General features: G+C 38.2%; 1 protein-coding gene across 3 annotated transcripts; it reads right to left on the bottom strand.

Moving 5' to 3' along the window:
• Window positions 1–125: 125 nt before the first annotated feature.
• On the bottom strand, window positions 126–20,906 carry obsl1a (obscurin like cytoskeletal adaptor 1a). 3 transcript variants are annotated; one of them, XM_057338773.1, is made up of 25 exons: window positions 20,613–20,906; window positions 17,333–18,547; window positions 16,605–16,874; window positions 16,247–16,507; window positions 15,856–16,161; window positions 10,838–11,104; window positions 10,453–10,728; window positions 9,707–9,982; window positions 8,969–9,244; window positions 8,503–8,775; window positions 7,519–7,794; window positions 6,771–7,046; window positions 6,394–6,669; window positions 6,003–6,278; window positions 5,601–5,870; window positions 5,004–5,270; window positions 4,656–4,925; window positions 4,244–4,510; window positions 3,802–4,068; window positions 3,457–3,569; window positions 2,719–2,872; window positions 1,891–2,052; window positions 1,366–1,470; window positions 1,013–1,279; window positions 126–930 (listed from the first exon to the last, which is right to left on the bottom strand). In XM_057338773.1, the coding sequence occupies exons 2-25, from the start codon at window positions 18,456–18,458 to the stop codon at window positions 656–658; spliced, it is 6,852 nt and encodes a 2,283-aa protein (XP_057194756.1). In that variant the 5' UTR covers window positions 18,459–18,547; window positions 20,613–20,906; the 3' UTR covers window positions 126–655. The 3 variants fall into 3 exon arrangements, with proteins under 3 accessions (XP_057194756.1, XP_057194757.1, XP_057194758.1); XM_057338774.1 differs by lacking the exon at window positions 9,707–9,982; XM_057338775.1 differs by lacking the exons at window positions 126–930; window positions 1,013–1,279; window positions 1,366–1,470; window positions 1,891–2,052 and having other exon boundaries at window positions 2,755–2,872; window positions 3,457–3,529.

Here is a 20,906-nt window from a genome sequence, read left to right on the forward strand (position 1 = left end):
TTTCATTGTTTACATTATTTTTAACATGACAAAATTATCACCAGATAATTCGAAGATTATATGAACACAGTTCCATAATCACGATGAAATTCCAAAATTTAATTCATATTAAAATGCATCTAATAATTATATTAATTGCCGTTTTGTCAGTAAAATATTAAAGATCATAAATAATAAAAAACAAATTGTTTTATCCACATACTTCTATTTCATTCATACTACAAAAGACAGATAAGGGGTACCCTTACATTTTAACCATTGTGGGTTGTCCTAACATTTTCCATGTTCACCTTCAATTTACAGGTCTCATCCCCCATTTACTTCCATAGTAGGGAAAATCAATACTATGGGAGTCAATGGGGGATGGGATCTGTTTGGTAACTGACATTCTTACAAATATCTTCTATAGCAGAACAAAGAAATGTATACAGGTTTGGAACAATCTGAGGGTGAATATGACAGAATTTTCATTTTTGGGTGAATTGGGTGATTATCAGTTTAACAACCTTTTCGATACCATTGTTGAATCTTTGTTAAGAACGTGAGATTAACACATCAAAGACTATTACTAAGAATATCAGGATGTGATCACACATCCAGTTTTTTATAATTTTCTCCTGTTTTGTACAGTCCTCATAACTGACCTTTGCATATTTCAGTTCAGCACTGTGAGTTTCGCACTGCTTTTGGCTTTCCCTGTGTTAAACTGGACTATCCCGCTCATGTCACAGCTGGTTTTTCTGAACGTCAGCTTGTGGACACTTCCTCGGTTTTCTATTCGCACATCAGGTCCCGACTGCAGGGTCTCCCCTTTCAAAGTCCAGATGGGGGGCTTGACGAGTGTCACAGATACTTCACATTGAAAGCAAGCTGGTTCAGGAGCCCGTACCTCCACATCTTCTAGATTCTTTTTCACTTGGATAGACTGGGCTGTGAAGTCAAACAGCAGAAGAGTTTAATGGAATTCATCTCGTCGACCACAAACAAACTGAAATGTTGATCCGATTCTCACCTTCTACCAGTAGCTTGGCTGTTGACGTGTGCTCTCCAACCTCAATGCTATAGGTTCCTTCATCCTCCAGCGCCACCTGGTGGATGATCAGTTTATGGTAACAATCCTCTTCTATTATTTCCATGTGTTCTGTGGATTCCAGCTCTTCGCCCTCTTTATACCATGTGACGTCACACCTTGGGGATGACACGGTGCATTCGAGAATGACTCTGTGTTTCTCTAGTGCTGTGCGATCCCTAAGGGGACGGACGATGCTTGCAGGGAGCTCTGTTAAAAGATATTGGCAGAATGTTGAGTGGAGTAAGCTTTTAAATCATTATAAATGTGGAATTTATTTATCTTTGAGACAGCACCTTCGACCTCAAGATGAGCAATCGACTCGATTTGCTTGGAAACGAACTTGATCTCCCCAGAATCTTCTGCCTTCACATTGCATATAAGTAGGAAGTGCTTTGTGCCTATTGAAATGGAGACATGTAACTCGTTAAATATACAAATGACTCAATAACAAATAAACTCTTATTTATAAATGCAGAGAAATAAATAGGCCAATTATGTTATTGTTATACCCTAGGGTTTAAAATCCATTGTGAGATGTGGGAATTCCAACCAAAATAATGAAATCAATTAATGAAGAAAAATGAATGGAAATGTACTTATGTAATGCAATGACATTATTTTTGTTGATTCTATAATAAATGTGACCTCAAAAATGAAATGATCTTAAAATCAACATTTTATCTTTACATGAACGTAGGAACACAATGGATCAGAATTATTTTTATTGCTATTAAGTGCTTTGGGGAAAATTAAAACTAAGTGTGTGTTACTCTTGGGGCTTTTAGCCCCCCCCCCAACAGTCTAGTTTATGTCCTTACCCTCTCTACGAGTTTTAATGGTGCTGGTTGGACGTATCCTGCTGCCATTCTTGTACCACTCCCCAGGCATTTCTTCCATAGACACCTCACACATAAAAACAGCATTCTGGTCCTCTTTAATGCAAAGATCCTTCAAGCCAGTTATGATCTCTAATTCGCGTTCTGGGAATAATATGGAGAATGCAAATATGAGTATTTTTGGTAGAAACAATATTTACAGGAAAGAACCTTGTTTTACTGTCTGCCTTGACCTAGAAGTAACAGGGGGGAGGATGAACAAAATCTATCACTGCCTCAGAACAACAGCCTTTGTAATTTGTTCAAATATTATCAATTCAGAGTACAGCTGCAAACCCTTGCACAGGACATGAACTTCTTAAAGGGATAGTTCACCCAAAAATGAAACTTTTATCATCATTTAGTCAGCTTTTTTGTTATTTCAAACCTGTATGACTTTCTTTTTTCTGCAGAACACAAAAGAAGATATTTTGAAGAATCGGAAGCGGTTGACTTCTATTGTATGGACACAAAATCAATGGGTACCACCGTTGTTCTTTAAAATACTCTAAGCCATACACATTTGAAGTGACAAGAGGGTGAGTAAACGATATCCGAAGTTTCATTTTTGGGTGAACAATCCCTCTAAACGTTGGATATGGTTCCATGAAGTGAAGAATTAGCAAAATTGTTCTTACATTTGTGAGAACTAAACGCCTCTTCCATTTTTCTAGAATTGTGAGAATATATTTTTCTACGTAAACAGAAAGTGTGTAGTCTAAACTAAAATCCTCCCTAACAGAGTTGAGATGTTGAGTGTTTTAGTCTTACCATAGACCTCAAGTTTGCAGGAAGAGTTGAGATCACCTAGGTCACAGGTATAAACGCCCGAGTCACTGACGCTGGACTCCATGATCTGTAAACAACGCTTACGTCCCATGGAATAAATCCTCAAAGCCTTGGTGGATTTAAGCTCTAACCCGTTCTGCCAGTCGAACCAAAAAGAGATTATAGTAATGTATGTACAGCAGTGTTGGGTAAGTTACTCTCAAAAAGTAATTAATTACTAGTTACTAATTACATATTCAATAGTGTAATTAGATTACTGTACAAATTACTCTCTCCAAAAAGTATTTAGTTACTTAAAATTAATTACTTTCTATATCCTATATCAACCTTGATGAGTTAAGTGATTCAAGGATAGGCATGAAAGGGTTCTTTTAATTCATTCTAATAAATCATATAAAACTACATAAAGTAGTATTATTAACTGACCAAACTATTACAAATGTGAGAATTATACATTAAAGCACAGATTTTAAAGTTAGACTCTGAATTTTAATGTCAATTCCACTATTACACACACATACATAACACAAGGTATTTAGTTTAATTACATCAAAAGTAACTGTAATTAAATTACAGAAAAATAAGAGTAATCCCTTACTTTACTTTTTCAAGGGAAAAGTAATTAAATTACAGTAACTAATTACTTAGTAACTAGTTACACCCAACACTGATGTACAGTAAATATACATTTAAGAGTGCACTGTGGATTTGTTACTGTACCTTCTGCCATATGACATCCACATTTTGCCTAGACAGCTCACACTCCAAAGTGACTGAAGATCCGTCTTCACACCTGACATCAGACAGCCTCTTAATGATCATTACTGGCGGTTCTAAGAAATTAAATGTGTGTTCAAATTTTGCCCGTAAATCATGTGATGTGAGATCTTAGATCTCTGAAAACGTATTGTAATGTATTATTACAGTAATTTTAGTCCTAGCTTCACAACATCCACTAAACATTGTGAAAGCAAGCTCTTCAAGTTCTGGAATTTCTTGTGGTTAGAGGTCAACAGAAGACTACTAGGACTTGTAAATAAGAGTGTTTCTCATTTTTGTACCCACCTTTCACTACTAGCCTGGAAGTTGTTCTCAGACCTTCTCCCATAAAGACAATGCACCCCGAATCCTCCACCATGAGGTTGGAGAGAGTGAGGCCGTGTACTCGTCCGTTGGAACTAACGCGAAAGGTGTTACTAGGTTTTATACGCAGACCGTCTTTTTGCCACACGCCCTCCACATCAGCGTGCGAAAGTTCCACCTCAAAGGATGCCGTCTCTCTCTCATATGTCTCAACATCCATCAGCCCCCTGCGTATGACAATCTTCCTCGCTGTAAATAGCAAAACAACGAATTAGGTCAAGATAATAAATATTGTTGTTAAGCTGTCATTTCATAATAGATACGTAGGTCAAGCACTAAAACTGTCTTATGTTTCGAGAGTGTAGACACCAAGAAATCATGATTTTGAGGGCTATTTTTATGACCAACTCATTGATCCACTTACGCTCCACGTTGAGTTTGACCTGCGTACGATCATGAAGGGTCTCACAGCGATATGTGCCTCGATCGGACAGGTTGAGGTTAGAGATGGTCAAGCTGCGTTTACAGCCGTTCTGAGTCAGTTTATGTCTGGGTCCTGGCTGGATCACCACCCCCTGTCTCATCCACTGCACTTCTCCAGACTCCAGACTAACTTCTGTCTCCAACGTAGCCTCTCCAAACTCTTCAGCCATCACTGCATCCATTCTTTTGGTAAACAACACCTGTGCATCTGTATAAAAAGTCAAGCCGGTACCAAAATTAATATACTACCATTTCTCGCATGCAATTAAAAAATGGAATTCAAATGTATTTCATTTAGCAGGGTATTCAAGCTTCTCTTATCCATACAGCCGAGTAGGAGATATTCATCTTACCCTGGACCTTGAGGCTGGCTTTAGATATGACACCCTCAGCCTCTGCTGTGATTCGGGAAGAATCCAGATGCTGGACCTTCCGGATAATCAGAGTGTGACATAAGCCGTTCTGTTCGATATGGAAGCGATCACTGGGATTGATGGCTTCTCCGTCCATGAGCCAGACCAGCTGAACATCATCAGGGGAGACCACACACTTGAAGGTAGCATCCTCACCCTCCATGACCGTAGTATTGCGAAGCTCTGTGAGGAATTCCACCACACGGGGCACTGCAAAAGAAAAACAGATTCTGATACTACTGACATTAGCATCTTTTAACATGTAACTTCCATGTGTTTTACACTTACATTCCACCCTTAATCTGGCGCGGGTGCAGTCATCTTTGGACTCGCAAGCATACTCTCCGGCATCTTCTTTGGAGATACGATGGATGGTAAGACTCCTCTCTGGCCCGTCGGCACGGATAGAGAAGCGACGACTGGGAATGATCTCCACTCCATCCTTAAGCCATTGGACATCAGCTTTTGGCTTGCACAACTCACAGCGTAGTGTGACCATACCATCTTTATGACCCACCGTGTCAACCAGTGGTTTTACAAATTTAATACGCATCTCTGTTAGGAACAGTCATATGTGACAAATTTAGAGTTTATGACATAAAATAAGCTTCATAAACTGTTTTTCTACAACAGTTTTAGTACAAAAGCTGTCACTTGGGCTGTCACTTCACTTGCATCTACTATTGTGACAGTCCTATTCTGTAGTTTACTTTGAGAATTTGTATCATTCATCTATTATTATGTGTAAGGCTTGCACTTCCAAACTCAATTTTTTGCTTCAGCATGCACTACACCTGTAACAATATTACGTGACTCTCATGTTCTTCTTGGGTTCTTCTTATGTTCTCATGTTCATGAAGCAAAAGAGGGCCTCCAGGTACCAACCTTTAACCAGTAGACTGAAGTGCATCTCATCCGTGTTTGCATCACACATGTACTCTCCACTGTCGAGCCTCTTTAATGGGTCGATGGTGAGAGTGTGGGTCAGGCCCTCGCTGCCTATGTAGAAGCGTTCTCCACTGACTGAAGTCCAATCTTTAAGCCACCGAACTGGGGCATTGTGTCTAGAAACCATGGCGGTCAGGGTTAAAGACTCTGCTTCGTAACCAGTCACTAAGTTCACCTCTTCTTTGTTGAGGAACTCAACTGGGGGCTCTAGAGGTAAACACAAGAGTACAGTAATGGCATGTCAGGTAGAACATATATAACAATACTGTTTATAAATATTACATGTAATTAAGGTTTCTTTGCTGTAATAAAAAAATAAAAGATTGGTCAGATAAATACCTTGAACTTTAACAACAGTAATCATTTTGTCGTCAACAGCATCACAAATGTATTTCCCAGAGTCAGAGAGGAGGAGGTTGGATGACGTCAGTCTCCGGAGTGTCCCATTGCTCTCAATATGCATCCGCTCATTAGGGACCAATGGTTTATCATTAAAGAACCACGTAACGGGTGCATTGGCTCGAGAAACCTCACAAGCTAAGATGAGGTCATCGCCTGTCACCATCTCCTGGTATTCGGACTCACCAGAGTTTCCAATAATCCTCACCGCAGGCTCTGGAGGAGACAGAGGTTTGTTGAATTTATAGTTTCTTTAGTGCCTTTTGCTTGCTTTAGAATCAATATTGGAATACAGAAACTCATGCACAGCTCACATCAACTGAATTCCTACCTTGTACTGTGACATGAAATGAAATCTTATCATCATTTGCATCGAGGACGTATTCTCCAGAGTCTTGCAGCTCGGCACAAAGAATGACTAAGGTTCTGAAGGTCCCTTCCTCTTCAAAACAAAAGCGCTCCTTTTCCTCAATAGGACTGCCGTTTTTATACCAATTGACCACACTGTTGGCCTGGGACAGCTCACACTCTAACACAATGTCGTCATACAATGCAACTTTGTGCTCTATCTTGATCTCATCTTTCTTTAGAATTTTTATCGGTGACTCTGCGTGAGACCAGAGAAATTTCAAGATGAAGAAAATCCCACACAACATAACAGACCGATAACTTGAAAATGATTATATATTTAGTGGTTTTAAAGGATACCATTTATTTTGACTAGGAAATCCATTGTGTCATCTATAGCATTGCATGTATATATCCCAGAATCCTTTTGAGTTGGTGAATGGATGGTTAGTTTGCGAACAAGGCCGTTCTCAGTAATTGTAATGTTGCTGCTCTCCTCCACCTTAACTCCGTCCTTCATCCAGCACACGTCTGCATTATTACGGGAAACCTCAAGCTCCAGGACCACAGGATCACCAGTAAAACTCTCTGTTAAACTACCTGACTCCTTGGAGCAAGAAAGCTGAACGGGCGGCTCTGCGATCAACAGAAACAAACAAGAAACTGAACAAAAACTGAACATAAAAAGCGATAGTGAGATGTGCAAAGTGCAAGAAACATTTTGCATTGTCTTGCTGAGTGAAACTTAAATTGAATATTTGTTAAAATATCCTAAAAATGTTCTTGTGTATAGCCGAAATGTTGGTGTCAGAAATGTACTGTTTTTTTAAGAGACTAAATCATTTTAAGAGGGGTCAAATTTTCACGTCAAATGCTTCAACTAAATCAAAAATAAATTATATTTAATGTTTTTAATGCACATACTGTATATAAATGTATATAAGATGTATATCTGACAGCTACAGGTCACTGAGCTATCCACTGAGGTATAAACCTACTTCTCACGACTACAGTAGATAGGCCTAGAAAAGAACATTTGGAAAAGTATTAAATCCAAGATAACAATGGATCAAGTAAAACAGTACATGCCACTCTACACAAAATTTACCTTCTATTTTCACCCAAAACGTGACAGAGTCATCTGCTATCTCGCATACATATTCTGCAGAATCATCTATGGTAGTGCATGGAATCTCCAGTCTGCGGTAAATCCCATCATCCTCCAGTATCAAGTTATCATTCTCCTCTACCTCCATGCCATCACGATACCAGCAGACTTCTGCATCTGCTTTGGATATCTCACAGCTGAGGACCAGCCTCTCAGAACTCAGTATACACACATCTACCTCTGGCTCACTGGGGGACACAAAACGCACTGGAGCCTCTGGGTTTGAAAAAGGAAACAGCACATAATGGTTTTTGGTAATGCAACACCACAAGTTATACATAATGACAAACATAAAAAAACACATTGCTAATTTTTTTAATTGGAAATGTATTACAATATTTTATTAAGTACGCTATTTATATTATAGTTATTCATAATAATGAATGAATGTTTTTTTTTTAAACTACACTGTTAAAATTATTTTTTTGTTAAATAATAATTTAAATAAATGTAAAAATATGTATAAATCTAAAGACTTAAATAGATAGTTCAACCAAAAATAAAATCCAAATATGTATAAATTTCTTTCTTTGGTTGAACAGGGAGAAAGATATTTGGAAGAATGCTTGTAAACAAACAGTTCTTGGACCCCATTGACTACCATGGTAGGAAAAATTACTTTATAACTTTTTTGTTTTGTTGAACATAAAAGAAGATATTTGAAGAATGTAGGACAGCAAACAGTTCTGGGGCACTTTTGACTGCCATTGTCATTTTTCCCACTATGGTAGTCAATGGGGTCCAAGAGCTGCTTGGTTACAAGCATTCGTCCAAATGTCTTTCTCTGTGTTCAACCAAACAATGAAATTTATACAGGTTTGGAGCAACTCGAGGGTGAGTAATTCATAACAGACTTTTCATTTTTGGGTGAACTATCCCTTTAATTCAGGTTTAATGTCATAATTCTTTTTATTTAGTACCTACCTGTGACAATGAGCTGGAAGAAAACTGAGTCGTCCCCTGTATCGCATACATACTCCCCAGAATCCCGTCTGAAAGCATGGAGAATAGTCACCATCCTGTATGGCCCCTCGGCACTGAGAAGGATGTTTTCGCTCTCCTGAAGCTTCAGGCCATCTTTAAACCACTGAACGTCTCCGTTAGAACGAGAGAGCTCGCATTTCAGGACGATTTCCTCCGAGACATATCGTTCGATGTGTACGTCATCCTTCGGGTCCACAATTGTAACTGGGGGTTCTGGATATAAGTAAGTTTGGATCATCAGATTACTATCAATGTATCATGAGTATAAACTGTAACAAAGACTTTTTCAACTTATCTCTCAAAATTAGTATCTTAAGGTTCAAAACAATATAGTTCTAATAGCTTTAAGTTCTAAATTAATTTTAGACATTGTCATATTCTGTGAATGATCACATTGCAGCGTTACCTTTAATGTTGACAGAAAACGACATGGCATTGTCGCCTGCTTGGTATGTATATGTCCCAGCATCGGCAATCTTGGCTGAACGGATTATAAGTCTTCTCATGGTGCCTTCAGCTTGGACGGTAATATTGTCTGACTGAAGAACCTCAAGTCCATCTTTAAACCAGCAGGCGGGTGCATCTGGTCGTGAGAGTTCACAGGTCAAAACCACAGGGTTCAGTTCCATAGTGTTTTTCTGCCTTTCTTCTTGTGGAACCTCTTTAAATGACACAGGTGGACCTGATGGAAAAAAATTCAGGTAAAGCATAAAACATAATACTCATCGAATGAGGATTTTCTCTGACACAGTGTTACATAAAGAGAACAGAACTCAACCGATACATGGGCATGCATGCCTAAGGGAGGTTGACATGCTTTTGATTCCATTTATAAAGAGGTTAAACTCTCAGATGTCAGGTTCAGGTTAAGATGTCATGCCTTGGTAATAATATGCACTCCAAATGTCTGAGGACGTAACATGTTAAGAAAGTATAGAACAGAAGGAGAAACAACAAACATTGTATGCTGAAAAAGAAGTTAATCTGGTTCGTGGTAACAAACAGATGCTCTACACCATGATGATGAATGTTGATACAAGTCTTGCTTCTTAGAAAAGGAAAAAGTAGTGAATTAGAAGAGGAGAAAGGAGGAAAACAAAGACAACGTGAGGCTGACAGATTTGAATGGTTGGTTTCCTGTCACCTGTAACGTCCACCTGAAACACAGCTACATCATCAGCTGACTGACAACTATATGTGCCAGAATCGTAATAATCTGCAGACTGGATGATCAGCGTCCTGATGTTTCCATTCGTCTGGATTTCTATTCCATCCTGTGGAGAGACAGGCTCCCCATTTCTGAACCAGCACACCTCAGCGTCTGGGTTTGACACCTCACAATGGAGAACTATGGGATCTCCAGCCTCTATAGACCTGTTCTTCTCTGCTTCTGACAGACACTCAAACGTGAAGCGGGTCGCTAAGGGTGTTTGGAAAATTGATGTGTTAGTTTTACCAAAAAAGTCTAAAGTTCACATAAAGTTTTATAGACTTATTTTGATAAATACTGTAAATAATGAACGCTGAATTGGGGAGGGCAAGATGGATCCAGGGGGACACCGTTTTTGTGGCATTTTATGTGGCATACATTTTCTTCAATCAGAGATAATAAGTGTCCCAGCATTATATAAATCAATATGTTTTTGGTTTAATTAAAAATCTAAGTTTAAGATCATAAGTCTTTTTGGGGGGGCCACAAAGCAATGCACCCTACACAAATGGGGCCTTTCCACTGGTATAAATTATTTACACGGAAAGACAAACACTGTGGTACAATGGTCCAACATACGAATGATATTATATAAAATAATGCTGTTGTATTAGCAATGCAACTATTGTTCAAATAGAAAATACTGTACATGTTCTATCTGTGTATGTAAATGTTTTTACCTTCAACATTCACATTAAATGTGAGCACGTCATTGTTCGATCTGCAGGTGTACACTCCAGAATCAGAATATTCTGCTGACTGAATGACAATCCTCCGCATGAAGTCGTCTGATTGGATATTTATCTTCTCGTCTACACTGATCTCCTGTCCATCTTTGAACCAGTTAACAGTGGCCGTGGAGTGGGACACCTCACAATACAGTACAATGGGGTTTCCCACCTCAACGCACTTCTCGGTGTCTATCTCTGACAGAGGTACAAATTTCACCACAGCGGCTGCAAAATTCAAGATGAAGAATTTTGTATTAGACGGTCTGAGGACTGGCGGTACTAAAAGTCAGAATTGACAGAATTGTATCAACATATCACCCATGTAAATATTGACCTTTAATCTGTAGTACCGCTGAATCTCGTACACCAGTAGCAATAAAGGTGATCTCAGCTCCATCATACACGTGAGGCACCTGATGAATACGTAAGATGTGCTGGTTCTTTGACTGGGCTACGGAGAAGCGTTCGCTGTCCTGCAGCTGCATGCTATTCAGGAACCATGTGCCGATCATGGAAGTTGAGAGCTCAATGGAGAATACAGCATCTTCCCCCTCCGTGACCACAGCATTCTTCAGAGGGACTTTGATCTTTGGACCGGGGACTGCAGACAGTACAACATGTAAAAGACAATCAGAAATAGACATCAGGAATCTTATACTAAGACACTTCATCATATGACTTTGCATTACAGTTTTTTTCAATTGCTAACATCCCTTTGACCAATCTTTAGCCACATTTTCAAAACTCTAAACACAATTAGCACAACATCCATATGTTGTGACCATACCATTAACACAATTCACGTTGTTTTCACAAAATACTCAGTCGATTAACACGTTTCTAAAATGCTTACATTTTCTTTTCACACAAGCTTACCCCATACCAAAATATTGTATCTTTTTTACAAATGCTTAAATACAGCATGACAAAAATGAAGACCTAATGTTCCAAACCCTAGTAAAAAACCTTCTCCTTCTGCAACAACAGCAGCTTACAGTAAAAGACCTGATAAGAATTTTTTAGTGATAATTGATAAATAGCTGATTCCAATCTCAATATGAGACATAGCTAGATGTTGAAGTCTTTCTATTACATGATCATGAGCATCCAAATGCTGAAGATCATATTGATTACAGTTTTTTACAATCACTTTGGCACTCATTTCAGAACCTTGACGCCATTTTTCAAAACTCTAGACACAAAACTCACAACCAATGATCAAAATGCACATTTTTCAAAACTCTAACACTTTTTTCAATTGCTTGGATACAATACACATTAAACTAAGATCATTTGTTCATTTAACAAAAATCACCTGTTCAATATGACACAACTTAACGTCAAAGTACTACTATTTCAAAAGGCAATTCACACATTACATTTCAGATGAGTGTATTCATTTCATTACAATGATCCAACTATCAATTGATACAACTGCTCAAAATGATAAGTAACTGTTGCATTACTCTTAATGCATAGTTGTATGGAAACAGAAAAACAATATTCCATGTTTAGTTCATGAAAGTTTCAAGATAACGAGAATTATTGTCACCAATTTAGCGTGGAGCATGAACCAATTACACTACATTATCTATGGATGTAATATTCCATCATCATTCTTTACGTATCAGACACCGTTGCTATGGTCCCATGTACCACTTTTTCAGACTATTTACAGTATTGACAGTACGGCACTGTATGGATGCAGGCCCTTGTAATTGTCCAATTTTGCCAACTCGTTACTGTTGATTGAGTTCACATTGTGGAACGAGTATATAAAAAATGTATAGGGATCCATCAATATATTTCAGATTTTCTTCAATGATTCCACTGTGTCTGTAGTATTCTCTCTACTACTGCAGTACTTTTACAGGGATGTATTTACATGTAGTACCATAATGAAACATGTATCACCTATTTTGTACTACAATATTTAATGATTGTACGAACAATGACACAGTGAAACTATCGGTTGCTTGTGATCTAAATGAACGTTTCAATGGTATTTCACAATAAATTTGTTTTAAGTGCAAGATTTCTTTAAAGATATGAATGCACAATGCAATGTTTTGAACATTGGACAGCCTGTGTTACAAGTGATGACCGTTTTGAGTTTTGTGACTAGAGTTTTGAAAAACGACGTCAAGGTTCTGAAATTAGTGCCAAAGTGATTGTAAAAAACTGTAGAACTGTACTTTGTTCTGAGCATTATTTTTTTGTCCGTTATTATGTTCAATTTTTGCTATCTTTGAACCAAAGGGCATGCATTTTTTTTACATCCATAACATATATTGCTAATAAAGCCTTTACTGCAGCAGTCACTTACGTTTTTTACATTCTACCGATGAATCCTTTACTATGTTGTCTTCTGTGAGCTTTTGGAAAGTTTTGAAAGTTTGTGCTTTCATGGAGATATTGGAGTGTTTTGGCAACTTTTTTAAAAATCCTATGTTTTTTTGTTGATTTCTCAATTACAGTAAGTGTGTAAGTCCTCAAATCCAACCTTATATCATCTAAAACATAGCACCGTATTGAAACTGAATTTACAATATCAGCGAGAGTAATTGACAATTGTGATATATTTTTTTATAATTGTGCATTTTCTCACATTTCTCATATATCTATCCATATCTATTGATCTATAATAGAAGGATGGTTAGATGAGGGATGGCTGGATGATAGATGTGTGGATATCTATCTAATATAGACAAATGTACACCTTTAATTTATTTACAGAAAATTCACAATGAACCCCACCCACTTTTGCTGTAATTGTATGGTAACGTTTGCACTTCTGTCACTTTTGCTGTAATTGTATGGTAACGGTATAACAAACTTCATGTGTTCATTGGTAGAGATGTGTATGTTGTTTGTGTAAAAATAGAATTAATCAAGATCACATATTTTTTATACCAAAAACCGTTACATTGTACCCCGCTCTCCCCTATCTAAAATGAATCCACACAGAGTAATTGTGATACAGAAAAGAAAAAAAACAAGACTATTTTACAGCACAATAGAAAAAAATATGTGTTTACAGCTGACTGAATTATAAAAAAAAAACGACTTTCATATTGTATGTTCTATACAGGTCGAACTGAAACATGACAAGTAATGCAGTTTTTGTAATGTCATTATTTGTTAGCATTTTGCATGCTCTATGATTGACTATATGTTCCTGTTGGATAGAAAACTAGTGCTAATGTTTTGACCTAATGACTCGATTTTGAATCAGGTTTGCTGTGTTTTGATATGTTATCTCTATGTTGGAAAAAGGCACTCAGTATTTTGAAAAGTAGAGTTTGTATTTATTTAACAGAATGTGGTTTTGGCAAGAAAATCAACTATTTAGCTAATTGTGTGACTATAGGTGTGTTACTGTGTTAAGAGTTTAGAAAAAGTACTTTACGTATTGGTAAACGCTTGTTAGCAATTGCAAAAAAACTGTAATTACAGTAATAAACTGCTGCCAACTTAGCGATTTCGTCAACAGATATGAGGTGCGTCCTAAATATCCATCGGAAAGGTTATGTCCCTTACAGAAAAGACACACGAAATTCACATGTGCAAAAAACACATGTGGCTGGTTTGAGAGAGTTTAGGAATCCAGATGCAGAAACGAGTTGAAGGCAAAATAAACTTTAATGAGTCTCCTGAAGGTATCCACCAAAGTAAACAATTAGTCCACAAAAAGGAAGGCAAGGATCTTCACGTAAACAATAGTTGCTTCCAGTAGTCCCCACTCAACATAACACAGGAGAGTGACAAAAAGGCAGAACAAACAAAAATCCAAAAAACAATGTCTGGAGGGAACATAGGAAAAAACCTGACCGTTTACAAAGATATCCTCCGGGTAGCAACTCTAGTAACAGAGAAGAATGCTCCTCCACTTACAAACACTGAGCAAAGAATAGAGAAACAGAGCCACTTAAGTACACATGAAGAAAACAAGGCACAGGTGAAAACAATAACTAATCACAAAGGCAGGGGAAAAAAACTGAACAAATACTCAATGGTAGCCTCTAGTGGCCAACACCTATATCCTGCCAGGAGAAAACTAAACACAAGTCTCAATAGCGGCCACTAGTGACCAACACAAGTCCATAAACCTGACAGAAATGTGTGTTTTTGGAACATTTTGGTGTGAATTCCATGTGAATTCCCACGTGAAACCCATGGGATAACATGTAAAAACCCATGGGATAACGTATGCGACATGTCTCCACATGTGATCACATGTTCTTCACGTCACCACATGTTGCACATGTCATCCCATGGGTTTTTACATGTTATCCCATGGGTTTCACGTGGGAATTCACATGGAATTCACACCAAAATGTTCCAAAAACACACATTTCACATGTGATCACACGTGTTTTTTGCACATGTTAAACACATGTTGTATACATGTGATCACATGTGAAAAACATGTAAAAACATGTGAAATTCATGTGTCTTTTCTGTAAGGTTTTTTTTGAAGATTGCCACTGTATATGTCGTGATTCTGCCTTATCTTGTCATGTCTGTCTTGATCTTGTGGCAGAATCACGGCAGGATCCCTTGTTTTATGTGGAGAGAGGCGTTTTAGCCCTGTTGGCCTTCCACTCTCCGGTGTCGCGTCTCTGTTCCCTCCCTTTCGTCTCCTCATTATTGGTTTCATGCCCTACACCTGTGCCCTCTTGATTTGATCCCTTATTTAATGCCCTTTGTTCTCTGTCCTGTGCTGGTTCATTGTGCGTGTCGTTTGTATGGTGAGTGCCTGTTCCGTGTCAGTCTAGTCTAGTCTAGTCTAGTCTAGTCTGGTCTAGTCTGGTCTAGTCTAGTCTAGTCTAGTCTAGTCATTTGTAGTTCATGTTTATGTTAATCCTAGTCTTGTTAGATGTAATTAGTCTTAGTCCTGTCCCCTTGTAGATTCCCTTGTTTTGTTGTGTTACCCCCCACGTGGGTCTTTGTTTTGTATTTATATTTTATTAAATGTCTTGTTAACCCCTTACCCGCTGTCTGCGTCTGGATCCTCTGTACTTGTATCCTCACCACCCTCGTTCTTGACAGTATATACGCTTTTAATGATGATTGACAGGACTTAATATTTAGGCTCCTCCCAAACCTGCGTTTAGAACTTTATTACGCGTGACGTCAGTTCAGAGAGTGAAAGAAAAGCGAAACAAATCTGAAGTGCTTACGCTACGAAAACACAACGTGATAACATCGTCGTCAGTATGCTAATTAGCACATCTAGCGACATTTAACAACTTCCCAAGCAGGCTTTAGCTACTTTTCATTGAAAATGGTAACTTGGCAACACTGTTCAAGGTATTAAATGGTATAAAGTGTGTGAAATTTCACTCTTACCCAGATGTATCGCTTTGGGAAACTCCACATGGCCACTTCTGCCATATTTATTAACGCAGCAGACACGGAATCTATAGTCACCCTCACATGGCACACTGTCACCTAGGATCTCAGCAGAAGTGCCAGTCTCTGTGGTCAGGCATCGCTGCCACTCCTGAGACCCTACTTCTTGTCGCTCTAGCACACACACTGACTTGCTGGAGTTTTGCAAGTTGGGCGATGGTGACCAGGAGAGGATGGCACCATTTGGACAGTCAGTGTTCATCTGGACACTCACAGGACAAATGGGTGGGCAATGTCGAGCAGCTGAAAGAAAGCACATTATGTCAGATTTACGCAGCTTAATATGCATCAAACAATGCATCAAAAATCCATTTGTGTGCTCTCTTACTTTTGACTCTTAGCTTGGAACTTGTTTTCGATCTGCCTGCCATAAAGGTGATTGTTCCAGAGTCTTCGTACGATGTGTTGACAAAGACCAGGATGTGGGTTTTTCCGAAGGACTTGATGATGATTTGATGTGTTTCTTTTAACTGCAGTCTATCCTTAAACCAGTAGATGTCCATCTCATCCTCATCTACCTCAACGCAGAATGCTGCATTCTCTCCCTCCATTACCTCTAGCCTCCGTGGAAGCTTTTTCACTATTGTACCTACCAAAACCAAAATAATACAATAACAATATTATTAAATTATACTGTAGATAAATTAAAACTTTCCATTCTCAAATAAGGGGAAAGAATGACCCACCTTTAACTGCCAATTCTGCAATACTCTTTCCACCGTCAGGCATCTCGCACAGGTAAACCCCATCATCATCCGCCCCAACATCTTGGATGGTGAGCCATCTCCGTGTGCCCTTTTGTTCCATGTTATACTTATTCCCTGGCTGTATTCTTTGATCTTCCAAGTACCATGCCGTGGAAATGGACTCTTCCGGAACCTCACATTCCAAAATGGCAACATCCCTCTCCCTAACCTCCACATCTTGTAATGCTCGCTTGAAGCAGACTGGTGGCCCTATTTATGGAACAGAGATTTCCCATATATACTGATTTAATATTGGTAACTTAAGCAGTTTGTCCAGTGATTTCAACATCTATCACACTGCAAATACAGCAAACTTTTGAAATGCGAAGTGACATTCAGTAATAACTTATATTGTATGATGTGTGACATTGAGGCCAAGGTCAGTGGTAAGAGAGCTTCTGTCATGCAGTCACTAGGAAAGAATACTTAATACTGCAGGCTTAAAGGCATCCTATAGAGTGTATGATATGCTTGTTGATAGGGTTGTTGTAATGCTGTCACTCAGGAATGCACTGAGCCCTCAAGCTTTTCAATGGCTTTTGTTACCTTTCATCACACACTGACCGCTGCCCAGTGTTCCCTGAATACATTGTTTAGTGTCTGACTTTATGGCTAAATATAGTCTCCCATGAAATCAAGAGGCTGTTAGATTATGTAGTGACTCGTACCTTTTACTGACAGGTGCACAGCACTCAATGTGTTTCCCAGTGCATTTGAAGCAGCACATATGTAAAGTCCTGTATCCTGTTGTTTGCAGTACAGCACTTTTAGTGTGTAATATCCTTCTCTGTCTTCAAAAATGAGATATCTCCGACCTGGTGCAATAACCTCCCCATTTTTCTTCCATACAATCTCCGGTTTGGGCTTTCCAGTTACATAACAACGGAACTTGGCATGTTTGCCTTCTGTCACAGTGAATTTCTTAGCCTTTGCCACATTCAGGTGAGGCTCTTTGGAGTGTTTGGCCTTTGTATGAACATCTCTACTTTGATGTGTTGAGCAGTGCCCATTGGTATAGCCGTTTGTCACACTTTCCCGTCTTTGCTCTGGAATGGTCTCCACCAAGAGCACCGCACCAACCATTGCTTCTCCGTACTCATTCATCGCTTTGCACGTGTAGACACCTCCATCTGGGGCTCTTGTTCTAAAAATCTTCAGTTGGAACCAGCCACCATCTTGCTGGCCAACGTGGTAGTGTGCACTCTCGTAGATCTCATTTAAGTGTTTGCCATCTTTCTTCCACACAACCTCAGGCAGGGGGTCACCCCACAGCTTACAGGAGAAAGCAGCATCTTCTCCACGGTCTACTCTTAGGGAAAGTGGTTTGATCAGAAATCGAGGCTTATTTTCATGGAATGGGTCTTCTTGGTGTACTTTCTCTAACTGTTGTTGCTTTATCATTGTAATTTCCTGTTCTGGCGGAATCACATTTACTTCATTTTGTAGTTGTTGTTGTGGTGGTGGTGGAGGTTGTGTTATCTGGAGCTCTAGAGCTTCTTCTTCCACTTTAAGGGTAGCAGCTGCATAGGTATCTCCAATATTGTTCTTGGCTTTGCAAATATACTGTCCAGCATCTTCTACTGTCACTCTAGAAATGGAAAGGGTGTACACTTTGCCCTCCTGGGCGATACGATAACGTCCCTCAGAGGGAATAGGCTCATTCTTTCTCTCCCAGATCACATCTGGTTGGGGATCTCCACCAATTTGACATTTAAGGATGGCATCGGTTCCACATTTCACCAGAACTGGCCTTGGGTAACCGAGCACACGCGGAGCACCTCCAAAAACATCCATATCGTTTACTGCCTGGTGGTCACTTTATTTGTTAGTTATTTTCATCCAGGTTATTATTTGGAATTTGGTCGTTTCTGTGGCACATACAACTGTGGAAATACAAAATATATAAAGATTACATTGACTCCTCACTCTGACTTTTGTAACATCAAAACTTTTTGAGTTAACCAATGTTGTTATTTTCATGTCTTCAGTCAATCCATGTGTTTTCAAACAGTGAACCATACAAAATGTATAACATGCATAATATGGAAGCACATGACTAGACATGATACCATTAACTTAACTAGTTGAACTGGGAATTGTTTAACAGTGTATTAAACAGCATACACACAGTATAATCCATTATTAACTTCACATTGGAAAGTGAAACATTCTTAAGCAATGCCCAGTGATTCAGTGCATAATGGAAATCCTCTTACAGCAGTCAGGATACCTGCCCTCCATTCTCTACTTAAACTCAGACAGCTGGTGCTGTTTATCAGCAGGAAGCATTTAAAATAGTCTGCCCAAATAAAGATGTGGTGGTCTAGACTCTAGGACAAGATAAAGCATGTGTAGATGATACACCTACTTTGACAAACAGTCATGGCATCAGGATTTCTTGCTTTGCTAGATCAAGGACTGAACATCACAATCCCGGCACTGACAGTAGTTTGATTTCAATGTTGGACAGCTGTCATACACTAACACCCGTTAAATCTTATGAGTCATGTTTTCTTTTTAGTAAGCATGGATCTACATTATGAGTAGGCCTATTTAACTTGTTTTGTTAGTGAAAATGACTGGATCCAACACAGTGATTGGCAGCTTTTAGATGGTTTAACGCTGTCAAAGGAGGAATAGACCAATTTCTGATTTGTGTTTAATGTGTTAATACTTTTAGGCCTATCAAAGCATACTAGGCAAGTATGATCATGCTAAATGTTTACAATATGTAATTTTCGCATATAAGCATTTAAAATGGACAGTCTTTCAACTCAACAAAACACATAACAGATGTCTCACAACACTTGCAGTCTGGTCAATTGTGTTGAGCTCAGCAAGGAGAGGATTGACTTATAGGCCTAAAGGCGAACATTATATAGTGTAATTAATATTCATGAATAAAGCTTTCAGCTAATAATGGGACAGTTCACCCCAAAAAAATTTTTTTTTTTTTTTTTTTCCTTTATTTTTTTCTAATTTTTTTTAAAAAAATTGTTTGAATGAACACATTTGGAAGAACGCTTGTAACCAAACAGTTCGTTTGAACTTTAATTTGAACATTTGTTCCTTTAAGACTTGTCAAGCTCAGAATGCAGACCCTGAATTGAAAATCTTAATGTGGCCCTCATATAAGATATATTTCAACAGTTTATAATGTTTATAATATATAGTGGCACCTCCACAAATAATTATGACTGCCATGACTTTAATATAATCATCATGGTCAACTGATCTGTAAGCATTATGTACTGTGTTATATGGTTATGTACAATTAAAATTAGAGAATATTATATTATACATATGGCTGGCTTGTTGACAGACTAATATGCAAATTTGTCCTATGGTGTGATGGCGAAAATGTAGAAAAAACAATGAAGATAAATCTCTCTTATGCAATTTTATATAATAAATATAAATATGAATAATATAAAACAGTGTAATATTAAAAGTTTGTTTTCTATACATTTTGCTATGTCACACCAAAGGACACACGTACGATTTATTTGTCAACTACCCATATATATTTTAAAGTAAAAAAAGTTGTTCTAAACCTGTATGAATTTCTTTGTTCTGTTGAACACAAAAGAAGATATTTTGATGTATGTGGGAAACCAAACAGTTCTGGGGCACCACTGACTACAATAATATATATATACTGTATATATATTATATATATATATATTAGTCATAGTAGACAATAGTGCCCCAGAACTGTTTGGTCACTTTCATTCAAATAGCGATATTTGTGTTTAACAGAACAACATCATTTATAGTTTTTGAACAATGATGTAAATGATGACAACATTTTAATTTTGGGATGAGCTATCCCTTTAAGTGTTCCACTGAAGGAACAGGGACATTTAAACATTTAGAATACATTTAAATTACAAAATAGCAAGCAAATGTCTCAAATAAAAAGTCAATACATTGCAAAGGTAATCTCACCTGTGTCACTGTGAGGAATTTTAACCCTAAAGTAACATCCTCATCATCAGACTAAGAGCAGACTTGTGAGTTTGTTATGATACCCAATAGTACTGAGACGTGGCAGAAAATCATCAAAAATATTCCACAGGACAACTTCCTCCCACTTAGGTAAATCCAGTCAAGTTGACCTCTTTTTCTTTATGCTGATGTGTCTTTTTCCTTTCAGCTTCCTGATGTGTCTACATACATGTGCTTTTTAGACCTGTTTCTTGGTGTGACTAAGCCCTCCTAAATTCTGGTGTGCACCACATA

The sequence above is a fragment of the Triplophysa rosa genome, linkage group LG7, assembly GCF_024868665.1.
Source record: "Triplophysa rosa linkage group LG7, Trosa_1v2, whole genome shotgun sequence".
Classification (NCBI taxonomy): Eukaryota; Metazoa; Chordata; class Actinopteri; order Cypriniformes; family Nemacheilidae; genus Triplophysa; species Triplophysa rosa.

Coding starts and splice junctions, on each gene's coding strand:
- obsl1a (XM_057338773.1), bottom strand. CDS start 18,458: ATGGATGTTTTTGGAGGTGCTCCGCGTGTGCTCGGTTACCCAAGGCCA. Junction 16,508..16,604: donor TGCAGAATTGGCAGTTAAAG/GTGGGTCATTCT, acceptor TGGTTTTGGTAG/GTACAATAGTGAAAAAGCTT. Junction 2,053..2,718: donor CTGCAAACTTGAGGTCTATG/GTAAGACTAAAA, acceptor TATTATTCCCAG/AACGCGAATTAGAGATCATA.